The following is a 14,248-nucleotide window of genomic DNA, read 5'->3' on the forward strand; positions in this document are numbered from 1 at the left end:
AGCCGGAGTTTACGAGTACTATAAAAGATTGGCACTAGCCTGACGTTGGCCTCTGAGCTAGTGTTTGCTTAAATGAGACTTCATTTTATCACACTGTGATAAATGTTGTGTGTTTATGCATTTTTACATTACGCCATTAGTGAAACTAGGTGCATAAATGTTAGCTAAAAAATAGATGCGAGCCAAAGGAAAAGCTATCAGACAAGTGAAAAATGCCTGCCCTTCATTAGGGGTTGGTGATGAGCAGTTGCTGGAACATACTTTTGCACTGTAGAAGCACCTCCTCTTTAATGAAGCCATAAACAACAACGGATTTAGGAGAACTTAGCTGCCCGCTCATTGCTACGGTGGGCTAGGGAACAAGAAACGGAGGCTTTGGCGTTTGCTTGCTTTCTGCACTAGGACAAAGCTAGTGTCTTTTGGTGCTCCTGGGAGCAGAGAGAAAGGAAGGCTGACAAGTGAAGCTCAGGGTGGCATATATCCCTGCCACCGTGGCCTTCTCCCGGGGGGAGGTTTCCTCCAGAAACTCAGCCCTGGCAGTGGCAAAGTTCTTTCTGATGAAAGTGTGGTCAGAACAAACCCTGACCATTCCAGCCTCAGCAGAGGGGTGTTTCCTGAGTTAAAACAGCCCAAATTTCATCCAAAAACTCACGTCCAGCTGTGCTAATTGCCATGACAGGGGTAGCAGGTGAAGCTGTTAGCTCACAGCTGTACAGCATGGTTGGAGCACACTGAAGCCACCAGGAATCGCTCCCTGGACTTCAGCAGGCTTGCTGAGGCGGTTGGAGTTCCTCTTGGTGGACCACTTGCATTCCTGCTTCAGCCCAGGAGCAGGTCTGTGAGTTTGGTGGGAAGGCTTCGGTGGCTTTACTAAATCTCAGCAGGGCAGACAGCCTCTAGTTGTTACAGGTTCAGGGGATGTTTTCCACTGGGACAGAAACAAGTAACTGGAAAGGACTGTTGTTGTGTAGGTCAAGTGGGGTTACATGTAGATCAAGTGAGATGTTTGTACCTCTGTACCGGGCACATAACTCAGGAAATAATCCTGTTATTTCCCATTATCTGTATTCAGGATAGACATGTGGGCTCTAGTCAAAGTCTTATTTTATTTTTGTGAAAAGCGAGACATTGCAAGCAGTAGAAGCAGAGGCACAGCCCCTGTCAGTGTTGCACACTCATTGCCAGTGATGGTTGCTGCCCTCAAACCCCATGGTAAATCCTATGTGAACCCCATCGACTTACCAGCAATGCATAAGTGCATATCTGGGCCCTTTGGGTTGAAGATATCCGGTTTCATTTCCCCTTTATTACCTCAAAGTTGTCCAAATTAGATTTTAAGGCAGGCTTTTGAATGGATTAGTGTAATGAAATAACATGCTGCAGTTGGAGAGCTGTGCTTTCTTCTGTAGCTCTGCTCCGCCTGTCTAAACTTGAATCAAATTGCTTGGAAGGCACCCTGAGGATGTGTGAGAAAAAAATAAATTCTACTTGCACTTATATGCATTTAAATGTGGAGGAACTTCTTTAAAATACATGAAACTAAATTTAGATTTGCACTGCTGCACCTGAGAGCAGGTCTGATCCTGTATATTACAAATGGTATTTTCTTTGGAAGGAGAATGGTTTATGTTTTATAGTTTTAAGTGGCTTTTAACGAACAGTACAAGTTTTGGACATCTGATCTGACTGTTTTACCTGTCGCAACAACTTTTTCACAGAAAGCAAAGCAAAAGGATTGGAGACTGGTGACCTTCCTTTTGCAGAAACTTGTTAGCTGAATAAAGAAGTCCAATTTTAACCACAGATTTTTTTATCACTAAATGGTAAAAAAAATCACATCAAGATGTCAAACATGCTAAGCTGAAATCTGTATCATTTAAGTAAGAGAAGTATATAGGATGGGAGTTAAAGGAGAGTAGGGGACACAGGAATAATACTTCACTCAGGGTAAAGTATTTGTTGCAAAGATAGAGTTGAAAGTACATTTTAAGCTCAACAATACCATGAACTTTGTTAGCTTATGGGAGGGAGCTATTTTTCCTGTGGTTTATTATGTAGAATTTTCCAACTGTTAAAATAAAAACAAAGAAAGAGAAAGAAAAAAAAGTCGAAACCTAGCAATCCCTTCTCTGTGCCAGGCCTTTTATGTACTTTCAACATGAATGTTTATTTTGCTGCTACCTCGGAACAGATATGCCTGGTTACTGAGCTGGTTCTGCTGACTCAGACCTGGCTTAAAAGCTTCAGTTTTCCAATTTCAATGGCACGGACTTGCTTTCAAATTTAAATATTGAAAGGCCACTAATAGTTTCATTAATCACTGCTAAAATTCTGCTGCGGCCAAGGTTACCATGGGCTTTATACTTTGGATTTCGCTTTCTCAGCTCTGACAAGGAGTAGGCTTCCATTCACTGACAAAATATCCCAGCATGATACTCATCATATCAAAAAAACCTCAAAGTGCTGCTTTTAGCAGAAATGCAGAAAAATTCATATACAGTTTTACCTCAGTTGACCACTTCTGCAATAGCTGTATCTACCCAATGCATCTGCTACCACGTTCTGCAGAAGCATAATAAAAAATGACATAATTCACCTGAATGTGCCAGAAGCTATTTGTGCACCAAAATAATTCCATGGAACTGGGGTTATTTACTGTCTTGCAGGAAGAAAACCCAAATTCCTCCATGATGAAGTAAGATGACTGCATCCTGTGCCCAATGGGGGTCTCTCTGTGTTTCAGTTTAATGCAGAGCTAAGTTTGCAGTGATGTTGACTTACTTTTTCCCTTCTGCCTGCCCTTGCAGGGGAGACAACCACTACAGTGGCACCATTCGTTCCGGGGGGAGTTAGTGATGGGCAGTGGCACTCAGTCCAGGTGCAGTACTACAATAAGGTAAGACTAATTGTGTTGGTGATAACCCTATTATTTGTAAAGCAATAGAGGCATGGGTCATCTAGCTCTGACCTGATGTATGCAGGTGACCTGAATTTTATTTATTTAGCCAAGCACATTGCTACAGCTCTGCACAAATGGTACTGGTCTTGCTCACTTTGCCTGGGACAAAAATTCCCTGTGAGGGCTTTTCACTTTTGTTTTGGGAAGGCAAAAGCAGACCTAGTACGTTCTTTTCAGAAGTACTACCAGGGAAACCTTCAGGTACTTGGAAATATTTTAGTTTTCAGTTCTTTAAACCCTCACAAGTGACAGTTAAAACAACTGATTCACTGATTTGGATCTTTTTAAAGAATTGTGCAGTGTAGGAGCCTTCAGTGTAGCAACCGCAAACCACTAGTGTAGAATGTTCTTGAAGCAAAGGAAAATTCTTCCCTATAACTGTCTTTTCTTGTATAAAATAACAAGTTTAGCTAGCACAAGCTTCTCTGGTTTGGAAAATTTGGTTATTAAATGGCTGACACTTTTCAGTAATCAAGGGCTGTCTTACTAAATCATTTTTGTCTGCTATATAGAAAGATGCACTAGAGAAACGCAAAAAACGTCATTGTACGCAGTCCATGGCACTCAGAGGTGGGCTCTTGGGTCCCTGTCCCACAGCTGCACCCCTGGTAGCTGTCAAGAGCAGGTTCACTTTGAACCAAAGGCAGGGCCTTTGTGCAAACCAGCCATTTTGTGATAAACCAAAAAGTGGGCTTTTAGGGTGTACAGTGTCACTGTTTACAGATAGATGTCAGAGCTCTTCTATAATCTACAACAAAAATTAGAGAATTCATTTAGTTACTGAGAAGTGTTGCTTTTAAGTCTGACATGATAGCATTATGGGGGATTGGGTAAGGAAATAGAGGAGCATTGTTGGCTCTTAAAAAGGAAACAGGATACTGGTGTAGGAAGCTGAATGGAAGATGAAGGATTAAAATGATCAGCAGGTTCTTTATTTCCCAGCACTGCATCCTTTCATCACAGTTTGTGTGGCAGTTTGAATGGGAGGATTAAAATTTTCTTTCGACTCCTAGATAGGGTCTCCTAGCCTAAGGATATTTTGTTAAGGAAATAAAAACCTTTTTTATTAGTTATTTTATATTAAGAAAAAACTTTAAAACTTGTTTTATAAGTTTTGTACTTAATATCCTTAATATACTCTCTACTATTTGGAGCACAGAGAAATAGAAGAGAAACGTGGTGTGTCACCATGCATGCATCTGTGGATGCTGTGAGGCTCTTCCTTACAAACTGCAACATGCCATGTTTCCATAGTCTGCGTATTTCTTAGTGAATCACTTTAGCAGAGTAAACAGCACTTGCTGAGGCAGCAGAGGGACACTCCAGCTTTCCAGCTCCTTGGTGGATGAGGAGGGGAGGACACAGCTGCAGGGACAACCGCTGTAGCAGCTCGCTGAAGCGCTGCCAAGCAGATAAGGGGCCCAGGCAGCCCCAGGACGCTCTTTAAAAGGCAAAGAGATCTGACACGGATGTTAAAAATAAACCCCTGCCTCATTTTCAGGGCTTGTTGCTGTTCAAGCAGACTGGTAGGTGAGCCATGTTAGCAGCTGGTGTTTTCCTATCGTTAACATGTGCGCCCTGTCATCATTTTCCTCTTCTGCCCCAGTTTTTCAAAGGGGAATGAATCAGTCCCTGCTATACAGGAGGAAACTCAGGACAGAGAGGGAGAGCAGAGGGCCCATGCCAGGAAACACCACTGACTTCCTTGCCTTTGCCACTCACATGACATAAAAGTGATGAAAAGCAGGGTCACTGTGTGGATAGCAGCACTGTGCCCTTTGCTGTCCATGTTAGAGACTGAGGTCATCACCTTCCCCTTAGCAGTATTTATTCCAGATTAAATTGTTAAATTTGGGCTGGCAGAGGGGAGCTCACAATATTGAGTAAAATGGCACAAGTAGGATATGCTAACCTATATGTATTTAGCGTGCTCTCAGGACTTTCCAGCATGTCTGAGAATTGCATATGTTGCACCAGCTCTTCAGCAGTGAAAGAAGGAGCGGGCGCAGTGGGGCAGTGGCAGCCGGAGGCAGCTCTGCAGGTCTGCCCACTGGGCTGCCCGCCGCACCCTACAGCAGGGTTGAGCCTTCACCTCAGCTGGTATTTCTTTGTAAAGCAGTTCCTTGGCTACTTCATGTTTTAACAAAGCTGGAAGTAAAGTTCCTGTGAGGAGGTTGAAGACAGAGATAATTTACGGATTTGAGTTGTGCCAAGATAAATGGGATGCTATGTCTAAACTTGATGCAGCTAAGACATGTGTGAATAACAGAGTACCCAAAACTCATGAGTTTGCTTAAATTATGTACTCATATTATTTTGCAGGTACTGCATCCTTCCACTCTTTCCAAAATCCTACCGCAGTGTCAGGTCCTTATCCCATCACTACTCAGCCCCTTTGCTCCACTTGAACACTGCGCAGCCTTCCTGAGCGGGTAGAACTCCCCTGAGCCAGCTCCCTCCTCCCTGCCTCTGGCTCATGTTTGATCCCCACCGCCAGCCCCTTCTGCACTCCGCTCCCTCCTCTCTGCCTCCAGCTCACTCAGGCATTTTGCAGCAGCACCCTGTCCCTGGCGGCAGGGCCACAGGGGCTACCTCCACCAGCATCCCCACGGGGCTCCTTGCCCCTTCTTCTAGTCTGCTGTTTGCTTGGGGAGCTTCTGGTCTTTGCTCCTTTTCAGACATCTGTTCCCAATGCTGTCCATGGGAAATGCATACTTTGTCATCCCAGATACCTGTAGAGATCCATTTTATTAATTTGACTATGTCTCACATTAAAAAGCCCTTAATGAGGTATTCATACCTGCTCGCTCTTATCCCTCACTCGTGTCGAGTTGCATCTCCCTCCATCTGCCCTTTGCTCCATCAGCAGGTTTTCTTTATTTAATAAATATGATCACCTTTGCCTATGCATTCATCAGTCCCTTCCTGTGTCACTTGTGTTATTCTTCTTATTATTCTTATTCTGTTTCTTATTCTTCTTACTCTGTTATTCTTCTTATTATTTGCACTCCTACAGCTGAGTGCTTCCAGGCTGCTCGTCCTGCTACTGGGGTCTTTACAGCTGTGCCTGTCCTCTTCCTACCCCCCACTGTGTTCTTGGGCAGTGACAGGCTTCTTCGTGCTGGACTTTCTCCTCCTGCCTTGGAAATGTGAGATGTGTTGGGGTGCAGGTTGAAATAAATAGCAATTCAAAAATTTCCTGTTGCGCTCACAGCAAGTGTTTGGGGTCAGGTACTCTCTTAGCTTCATTCTTCTTTCCCAGTTCCTTTTTTTGTTAAGCTCTTTAAAGTACCTTTTTAAAAACTAAGCTAGAAATCGTTCAGTTCATTTCCTTCTTTCTGCATTTGTACAGCATCTAGCAAGAAAAAAAAGGGTTCGGTCTTCTTTGGAGCTTTTAGATAATGCTATAATTCACATATGGAATATTAGATTTCATCACAGCTGAGGTTAATTTTTCATCTTTAGTTTTTGAGGAGAATGGCTAACAGGCTTTGATACATAATCTAAATCACTTCAGTCCAAAGCAAATTTTCATAGATGAGTTTTTACAGCTCTGAAAGCTGTTCCTGCAATCCAAGTTGATTGTGGTCGGATATGACCAGAGGTTGAGTGATTTTTGGCGTCTCAGCTCTGTGGACAATATTTGGCTGAGCATCAGTGGCACTTGGACTCCAGGAGTGGGTGACTTGGATGCAGGGGGCAACTCTGGTGGGAAACTTCTACAGCAATTTCCTTAACGTGGCACACAGTTTGGTCATTGCTGCCACCCTGCACAAAGTCATTTTGGTAATAACAATAATGAAATAAGAAGTTGGTGTAGAAGTGACTCCTGTAAATTATTTTTTATACTCAGCTTAGAAGTGATGTGCTTGGTAATATTTAGTGTTGTTGAAAAATGTTGTTTTATATTTAACTCCATATCAGGAGTGTCCCCTGCCGCTTCGGGACAAACACTGGAGCCTCATTGGTAAGAGGTGAGTCCAGAGCCAGCTTTGTACCACTGTGTTTGCAGAGAAGGATCAAACCAATTCTCTGTCACCTCAAGTATTTGATGCTTTCTCACAATCCTGTTACGTGCAGGCACTGTAATACGTTGCAGTAATGAAACAGATTGTATCAGAGGAGGAAGGGAAGCAATGTCGTTTCATTTACCATGTAGTGATGGAAATGGATGTCTCCTCCCCTGGTAACAGCTGGCACACTTGGTTTCAGTGGAAGTGCCTAAGGGAAGCACATGAATGTTGTTTGTACTAAGGAAGTGTTGGCTCTGTATTGAATTTCTGAAAGAGCAAACACCAAGGGAAAGGAATTAGTAGCTGTAAGAGAGCAGAAGTGAACTAGGAGAGTTTTATAACCATTCTCTTGTTTCAGTTGTGTATTAAAAGTCTTGTCAGCTACCAAGTAGCAAGGTATCAGTTTACCTGTTAGCAATGTTACTTGCAATTATAGATGTTTGCTGACAGTGGGGGTAAGGCAGGGAGGAAAGCTACTTGCTGACGCTGTTAGCTCAAACACATTATCTTCCGGGATCATGATCTTGTAGCCATTATAATCAATGAGAGGTATTAAATTAATGGTGACCTGTGTGTGACCTGCTTTCTCAAGAGGTATATATATTGATAAGAAATCTGGAAGAAATGGGATTTTTTAAAATTATTTTGGAAGGAAAGGTGGGAGAAGGGGGAAGATTTCAGCCTGGCAAATAAAACTGATAAAAACCAGCAGAAACAACCTGCTGCTTGTTCACAGGATAGCTGGTGTAAGGGGCAGCAGTGATGTGAGCTGCTCTCTTAGCCTTTGTAATGTGCTTCCTTTCCACATGATGAGAGTGCGGTTATCCTCTGATGGAGTTTGGTCCTTATCCTTTGGCTCTTCTGAGGCTGTCAGCAGGAGTGACGGTTAATAGGTTTAGCCATGCTGATATTTGTTTGGAATAGGAGCAAAACCACCAGGCTGTTTGATTGTAACGATACTCAATATCAGTAATAGCACATGAACTATGTTGCATTCGTTGTACATACAGCATCGTGTATGGTTGTAGGCAGTGCTTGGGACAGGATATTTTAATGAGCCCAGCAGTGGGTAGTGTTTTTAATTAAGTGAAAACATCAAGCCACTCTCCCAAACTTCTGATAGAAATGCAGTTTTGTTCAGAATTTGAGATATACCATCAAATTTATGTTAATGTTTTACCTGACTCATTACCTCAGGGTAGAATTCATCATTTGGCACAAGATAAAAATGTTTTGCGTATAGACATGTTCCATTAATTATAGAGGGCATGTGCATGTATATTTATATACTGTGTATCTTATACTTATGTACTGTGTTACTTATACCTATATGGCATCAGAGTTGCTTAAGGACATTACTGTTCTGTAGGCAGAAGCTCCTTCTGCATCTGTTTAAGGGACCACAGGATAATTTTACCTATGACAGAAAACCTGAGAAGAGAAGAGAAGAGCAGAGAGAAACATACTATCACTGAGTGCCTGATTTGCAGTACAGTAATTCTGGGGGATGGAATGAACAAATCCCTGAATGACTCACAGAATGACTCACAAAAGTAATGACTATAAGACTATAAGACCGGGCAGTGTGTGTGTGGGATCCTTCTCCATGGTCAGGAGGTGTAAAATGATGGGTGCCTCAGAGAGCGTCTATTGTAGTGGTCACTTGACCCTGCAGGCTCCTAGGATGAGATATTCAGGACAGGCATTACCCTTTTTCCATAACTGGGCTAAGGTTTCTTCTCATATTTGATAATCGATAGTAAGCTGCCCTTCTTTCACTCCTTCTTTGCATGTCTTTAGACTGAAGAGTGCCGCGGTTGTTGTTTCAAATGCTTGACTGTCTTGGGAGTAGCCCACCCTTTCACAGCGGTTACAGTTAGCAGGGACCTTCTGCTTTCCATCCCAGAGCACTTCCCACTCAGCAGAGCCCAACCCTGTATTTAGCCTGAAGACAGATGCTGGAGAAAACAGGCAAATTCTTCAGTTAGAGATAAACTTAAAAGAAATGAGGGCTGCTTAGGACTGATCTTTGGTGCATGGTGAATTCAAAGCACAGGAGGTGCATTGCCCTAAATCAAACTCACATATGCTTTTGAAAATCTCCTGCCTGTAGTAAGTGATGGTTTCTCTTGAGTTAACTGGCCTTCATCTGGGGCAAGCTGGAGCTTGAGTATCACCGAAGACTGAGCTAATGCTGTAGAGATTTAGCTCTCATCCCACTCACACACTAGAATTTGCCAGTACCTTTCCTTCCCAGGGAGGATCTATCCCTCACCCACTGACTGAAAGCTGTTTCCAGGTGCCAAAACACCCTCTGTTTCAGTGCCAAGTCCCATGCTGTAATTGATTTTCCGTACCTTGGGTGCGTGCTGCAGCTCTCCCCTTGTGCTTGCTCAGCTGGCGGGTGAGTGGGTGGGAAGGCAGCGTTCTCCCTCACCTGTGGGTTCCTCGTCCGAAGCTGATCCCAAAGGGTTATTTAACCGTGCCTGTACAGCTGTGCTATGGCACCAGTAGAGCTTACCATTTTGAGTCTGTATCCACGAATCCTCCATACGTGGATCACTGGTAGTGCCCCAGACTGGCCATTGATGCCAGGAGGTATCATATGTCTGGGCAAAACCAACCAGTTCTGTATCTGGGGAGACCTCAGTGTGCCCGTTTTCTCGTGAGATCTGAGTGACGGCTCTCCAGTGCTGCTGGACAGAGTTTGTGTGCCCTGCTGGGCTCCAGACGAAGCTGGGGGTAGCTGAGGCTCTTGAGGGTGATGTGGATTTGGGACTGCTGCCAGCTCAGGTAGACTTGGGAGGAATCTCCTTGCAACAGAGGAACAGATCCCATCTGCACTTGTTTGGGACTCAGGGGATGAAGTGGAAGGAGGAACAGGGTCATGGAGGAAAAGCCAGGAAGAAAAAAGCAGCCCTGGGCCAGATCAGGGCTTCATTTGCTGCTGTTCCTGTAGTTAGTCAGGCAATATGTTGGTCAGAAAGAGGAATGTCATATGGGAGCTCTGTGAATATAGATGCCTGAAGAGACACAAATTGAGAGCATACCTATTGGAAGATAATATGTGTCAATGCTCTTACTGTCAAAATAGAATGAAAAACATCTGCAAGTCTGTTCCAAACCACCCACCTTCACTCCATGAACACTCTCCATCTCCATGTGCAATTTGTGTCATGTCCAAGTGTACTGGTTTTGACTGGGATAGAGTTAATTGGCTTCATAGTAGCTGGTATGGTGCTATGGTTTGGATTTGTGACCAAAATAGTGTTGATAACACAGGGATGTTTTAGCTAATGCTGAGCAGGGCTTATACAGCATCAAGGCCTTTTCTGCTCTTCAGGCTGCCCCACTAGTGAGTAGGCTGAGGGTGCACAAGAAGTTGGAAGGGGACACAGTTGGGACAGCTGACCCCAACTGACCAGAGGGGTATCCCATGCCATATAATGTTGTGATCAGCAATAAAAGCTGGAGGGAAGAATGAGGAAGGGAGGACATTCGGAGTTACAGTGTTTGTGTTCCCCAGTAGCCGCTGTGCATGATGGAGCCCTGCTTTCCTGGAGATAGCTAAACACCCGCCTGCCGATGGGAGGTGATGAATGAATTCCTTATTTTGCTTTTCTTGCATGTGCAGCTTTTGCTTTACCTATTAAACTGTCTTTATCTCAACCCACAAGTTTTCTCACTTTTACCCTTCTGATGCTCTTCCCCAATAACACCAGGGGAGTGAGCGAACAGCTGTGTGGGGCTTAGCTGCTTGCCAGGGTTAAACCATGATCCTAAGCAAGAAATAAGCACTTTACAGCAGGCCTGGTGTTCAGCAGCTTCAGGATAAAGGCTTTCTATAAGGGAGAGGAGCAAAGACCTTGAGATGAAAATGGAAACATTTTACAAATTGCAACATCTACCTGGCAAACTTGGAGATGTAAAGGGAAGGTTGTTGGGTGTTGGTTGTTTTTTTTTTTTGAGGGGGGTGTCCTATTTTCTAAATGAAGCAGAGAAATCAAGCCAGTTTCTTTGCTTGAAAGACTTTTCCACACAGGTGCCTTCCAGAACTCTACCAACTTCTGGTCTAGGAAAAGGAGCAGTGTGAGTAAATGTACAGACTTGACAGAAAGCCCAATGAACCCACTGAGCCCCCAAGGAAGACAAGAGTGGGGCAGCAGCAGTCTTGTGGGGCAGCTGCAGAGGTGGTGGGAACAAGGCCCACCAGCAGATGCGGAAGGGGCAGCTGCACACTGCAGCAAGGATGGCAAGAATTTACCTTAGGTGTGTGATGTTTCTTGCTGGAGCGTGCCTTGTGCATACGGAGCACCTGCTTCAGCTGACCACGTGGTGAGCATAAGCTCTTGGATTCAGTCTTGTACAACCCCTGCATTTTCTTATACTCTTACACACATTATGCCTGTCACTCATTAGCGGAATTGTCTTTAGGATTATCTTTATAGCAAATCTCTAACATTCATCACTGTCTTTGTTTTACTAGAGCCTCTGTTTTGATTCTGGGAGCCTGGGTCATGCAACTGCCTAGCAGTGGCCAGAGGCAGAGGACTTCTGAAGGACTTGAGGATGCACATGCAAAACTTCACTTTTAAAAACTCAGGTCCACCCCTGTTCTCTCACCCAAGAGCTGGCTGGGACCACATTTCATCTAGCCACCAGTCACTGGAAGGGAGACACAGCCATACCCTTAAAGTCAAGACCTACAGGGCTGCGTGCTGGGGTGCTCATGGGCACCTGGAAGCTCAGCAGGCACTTGTGTTCCCCCACCGAGCGCAGGCAGGACCTGCCCTTTAATCCAAACCCCTTGCATAAGCACAAGCGTCATGGGCAGTCGCAGGCAGTGGGAGTGGTGCCTGTCTGTGTTGGAGAGGTTAATGTAGCACTTTGTTTTGAATAGGGTGGGATGAAATACAGCAACCTCTGAGTGTCTGCTGCGGAGACAAATGCAAGCCCTGCTGGCTACAGCACACGTGCCCCTGCGCCAGGTGCCTGTGGAGCTGGCAGATAGGTTATCTCATTTCCTTCTGAAAACATAGACCCTCTCTGGTGATGACAAATTCACCTGTTGTGGAAATATATTTATACAGGACCAATAATTGATTTTGCCACTTCACCTTGAAAAAAAAAAAAGGTAGATATCAACATTTTAGTGAAACTCAGATTGTGACAACTGTGCCAAAAGACACAGATGATACTGGTTACTGCTTTCTCTCCTATAAAGGGAACTAATTCTTGTTAGAAGTCCTGGGTTCACGGTGCTCCATGCCCCTAGGACTGACAGGCAAACAGGAGTATCATGCAGCAGCTCAGCACAGGCTTCCCCGTGCCACCCCACTGCCACACTCCCATTCCAGCACAAAAACTTTGTTTGCTCAGCTCTCGGTTTCCCTGCTGAGCCTGCCAACGAGGCTGCCAGCGCCACGGGTGATTTATGAGGCAGGCACATGCCTGCAGCTGAATAGGGATTGCCAGCTCCTTGGAGAAAAGCCACATAGCTGCCACCAGCTAGGCATAACTTTTAGTTATTGGATGCAAGGTGAAAGACTTTGCCCTGAAAGTATCCAGGACACCATTCAGTATCATTTACTTCTTAATCTGAATGGTCAGGAAAAGTGGTTGGCAATTCAATTCTCAGATAAGTATTATGTATTACACCCTGTGCCAGGGAGCACTTTTTGCACCAGAGCATGGTTGCCCCTGCCGAGTGCTGCGGTTTGTAACTTGGTTGGAAAAGACAGACCCCAGCAGAATGCAATTAGTAAAAAAGGCTGGGTATAACTTATGCAAATGTCTATCATTTGTGACATCTGAGCAGACATAATTGCGATCTGAGGGGAGACTTTCTGAAGTTAATCCTCCCGGTGGCTTCCAGACTAATTTGTTAAGGGATTGAGGGAGATTTTCTAAATAAACAATGCAGTTGTTGAAGATTATGATAATGCCACTGTTGATCAGATGTGAGCCCTGCCACAGTTTGGATTTTGCTGGCTCTGAGTGACTTGCTGTGTTTACAGTGTCCGTGATCAACACAGGCCCGCTCCAGCATTGCTTGGCATTGTCTGGTGAAGCAAAATGCGGGACATTAATTGCAGTGTTAAGCAAATATTGGGGGGGAAGGGGGGGGGTGTGTGGTGTGCAGGGTACTGTAAATACCAAAAATGTCATGTAGTTAGAAACAACCTACTTCTCTGGGCATATCTTTCCTGGAAGAAATACAATTTCATGGATCTGCATTTTCCAAACCTAAATTCATAATATCTCTAAGAAATGCCAGTATAGCTTTTAAAGTCTCTCTCAAGCGTGCAAGGCAGAAAGCATGTTAAAATTTAGTGCTTCCTCTTAAAAAAAATCATGTATTCTTATTTAAGATTTAGCCATATTTCTAATTTTATCATTTCCTGATCACCCATCTCATTGTGAATATTCAGTAGTGGAAGGTACTGCAAGGTTGTAGAGGCCAGTGGTGTCACAGCGAGGAGGAGGCAATGGACAGTGCTAACTTCCAGCAGAGCACTGATGGTATGCTTTCCTTCTGTGGCATTTTCATGGGATCAAAAGTTCTGCCATAGCTTAAGCACAGGAAAGCTTGCAGGACACCAAAACCACAGGGAGCATAACCACAGTCAAGTTGTTAGCTGTGGTTTTGAGAAGGACTTATCTGTGGTTACCTCTGTAAGTGTGGGGCCTCTTCTTCACAGAGAAGGTTGCCAAGGTTTCTTCAGTTATACAAGGAAGAAAAGCAACTCAAGTGAAAAAGTCACTTTCTTTGCTAGCCACAACCAAAATTTTTGACCAGCATCCTGAGGGACATGCATGTTTCATTCACTTTTCAACTCAAGAGTTCAAGGAGTTTTTACTGAATCACCAATATTGTCAGCCAGATGCAGGTTATGATAGTTTTTTCACAACTTTCTTACAAGAACAAAAGTTATTATATCAGCAGATTATTGTGGTTTTTGGTGGTCAGGCTTGTATACTTGTGAAGAATGCAGTAAGTAGTGCTGGAGGCACATGTACAGTATGAGGGTATGAGGAATTTGTGGCTATGCATTTGTGTTATTTATCTGTACTATGTATTTTTGGTGCTAGTAGGCATGGCCATTTAGAAAACCTAGCTATTAAAATTGCAAGCAGCTAAAGGAAGGGAAAGAAACTAGATTTTCCATTGCTGAATGCACGCCAGGGTTTTACATTTGAAGTTCGAAACGTTGTTCTAGTCAAACACATAAAATATGTTCCTCGTGTCTGAATACAAAACATGTCATTTCCTACA

General features: G+C 44.0%; 1 protein-coding gene across 5 annotated transcripts in view; it reads left to right on the forward strand.

Moving 5' to 3' along the window:
• CELSR1 (cadherin EGF LAG seven-pass G-type receptor 1) overlaps positions 1–14,248 on the forward strand; it is a 177,011-nt gene that overhangs the window by 97,430 nt on the left and 65,333 nt on the right. For all 5 annotated transcript variants that reach the window (XM_074827725.1, XM_074827728.1, XM_074827727.1 and 2 more), the window contains exon 5: positions 2,808–2,896. In XM_074827725.1, the coding sequence (XP_074683826.1) occupies positions 2,808–2,896 (89 nt within the window). The remainder of the gene's footprint in view (positions 1–2,807; positions 2,897–14,248) is intronic.

The sequence above is a fragment of the Strix aluco genome, chromosome 5 (assembly GCF_031877795.1).
Source record: "Strix aluco isolate bStrAlu1 chromosome 5, bStrAlu1.hap1, whole genome shotgun sequence".
In the NCBI taxonomy this organism is placed as follows: domain Eukaryota; kingdom Metazoa; phylum Chordata; class Aves; order Strigiformes; family Strigidae; genus Strix; species Strix aluco.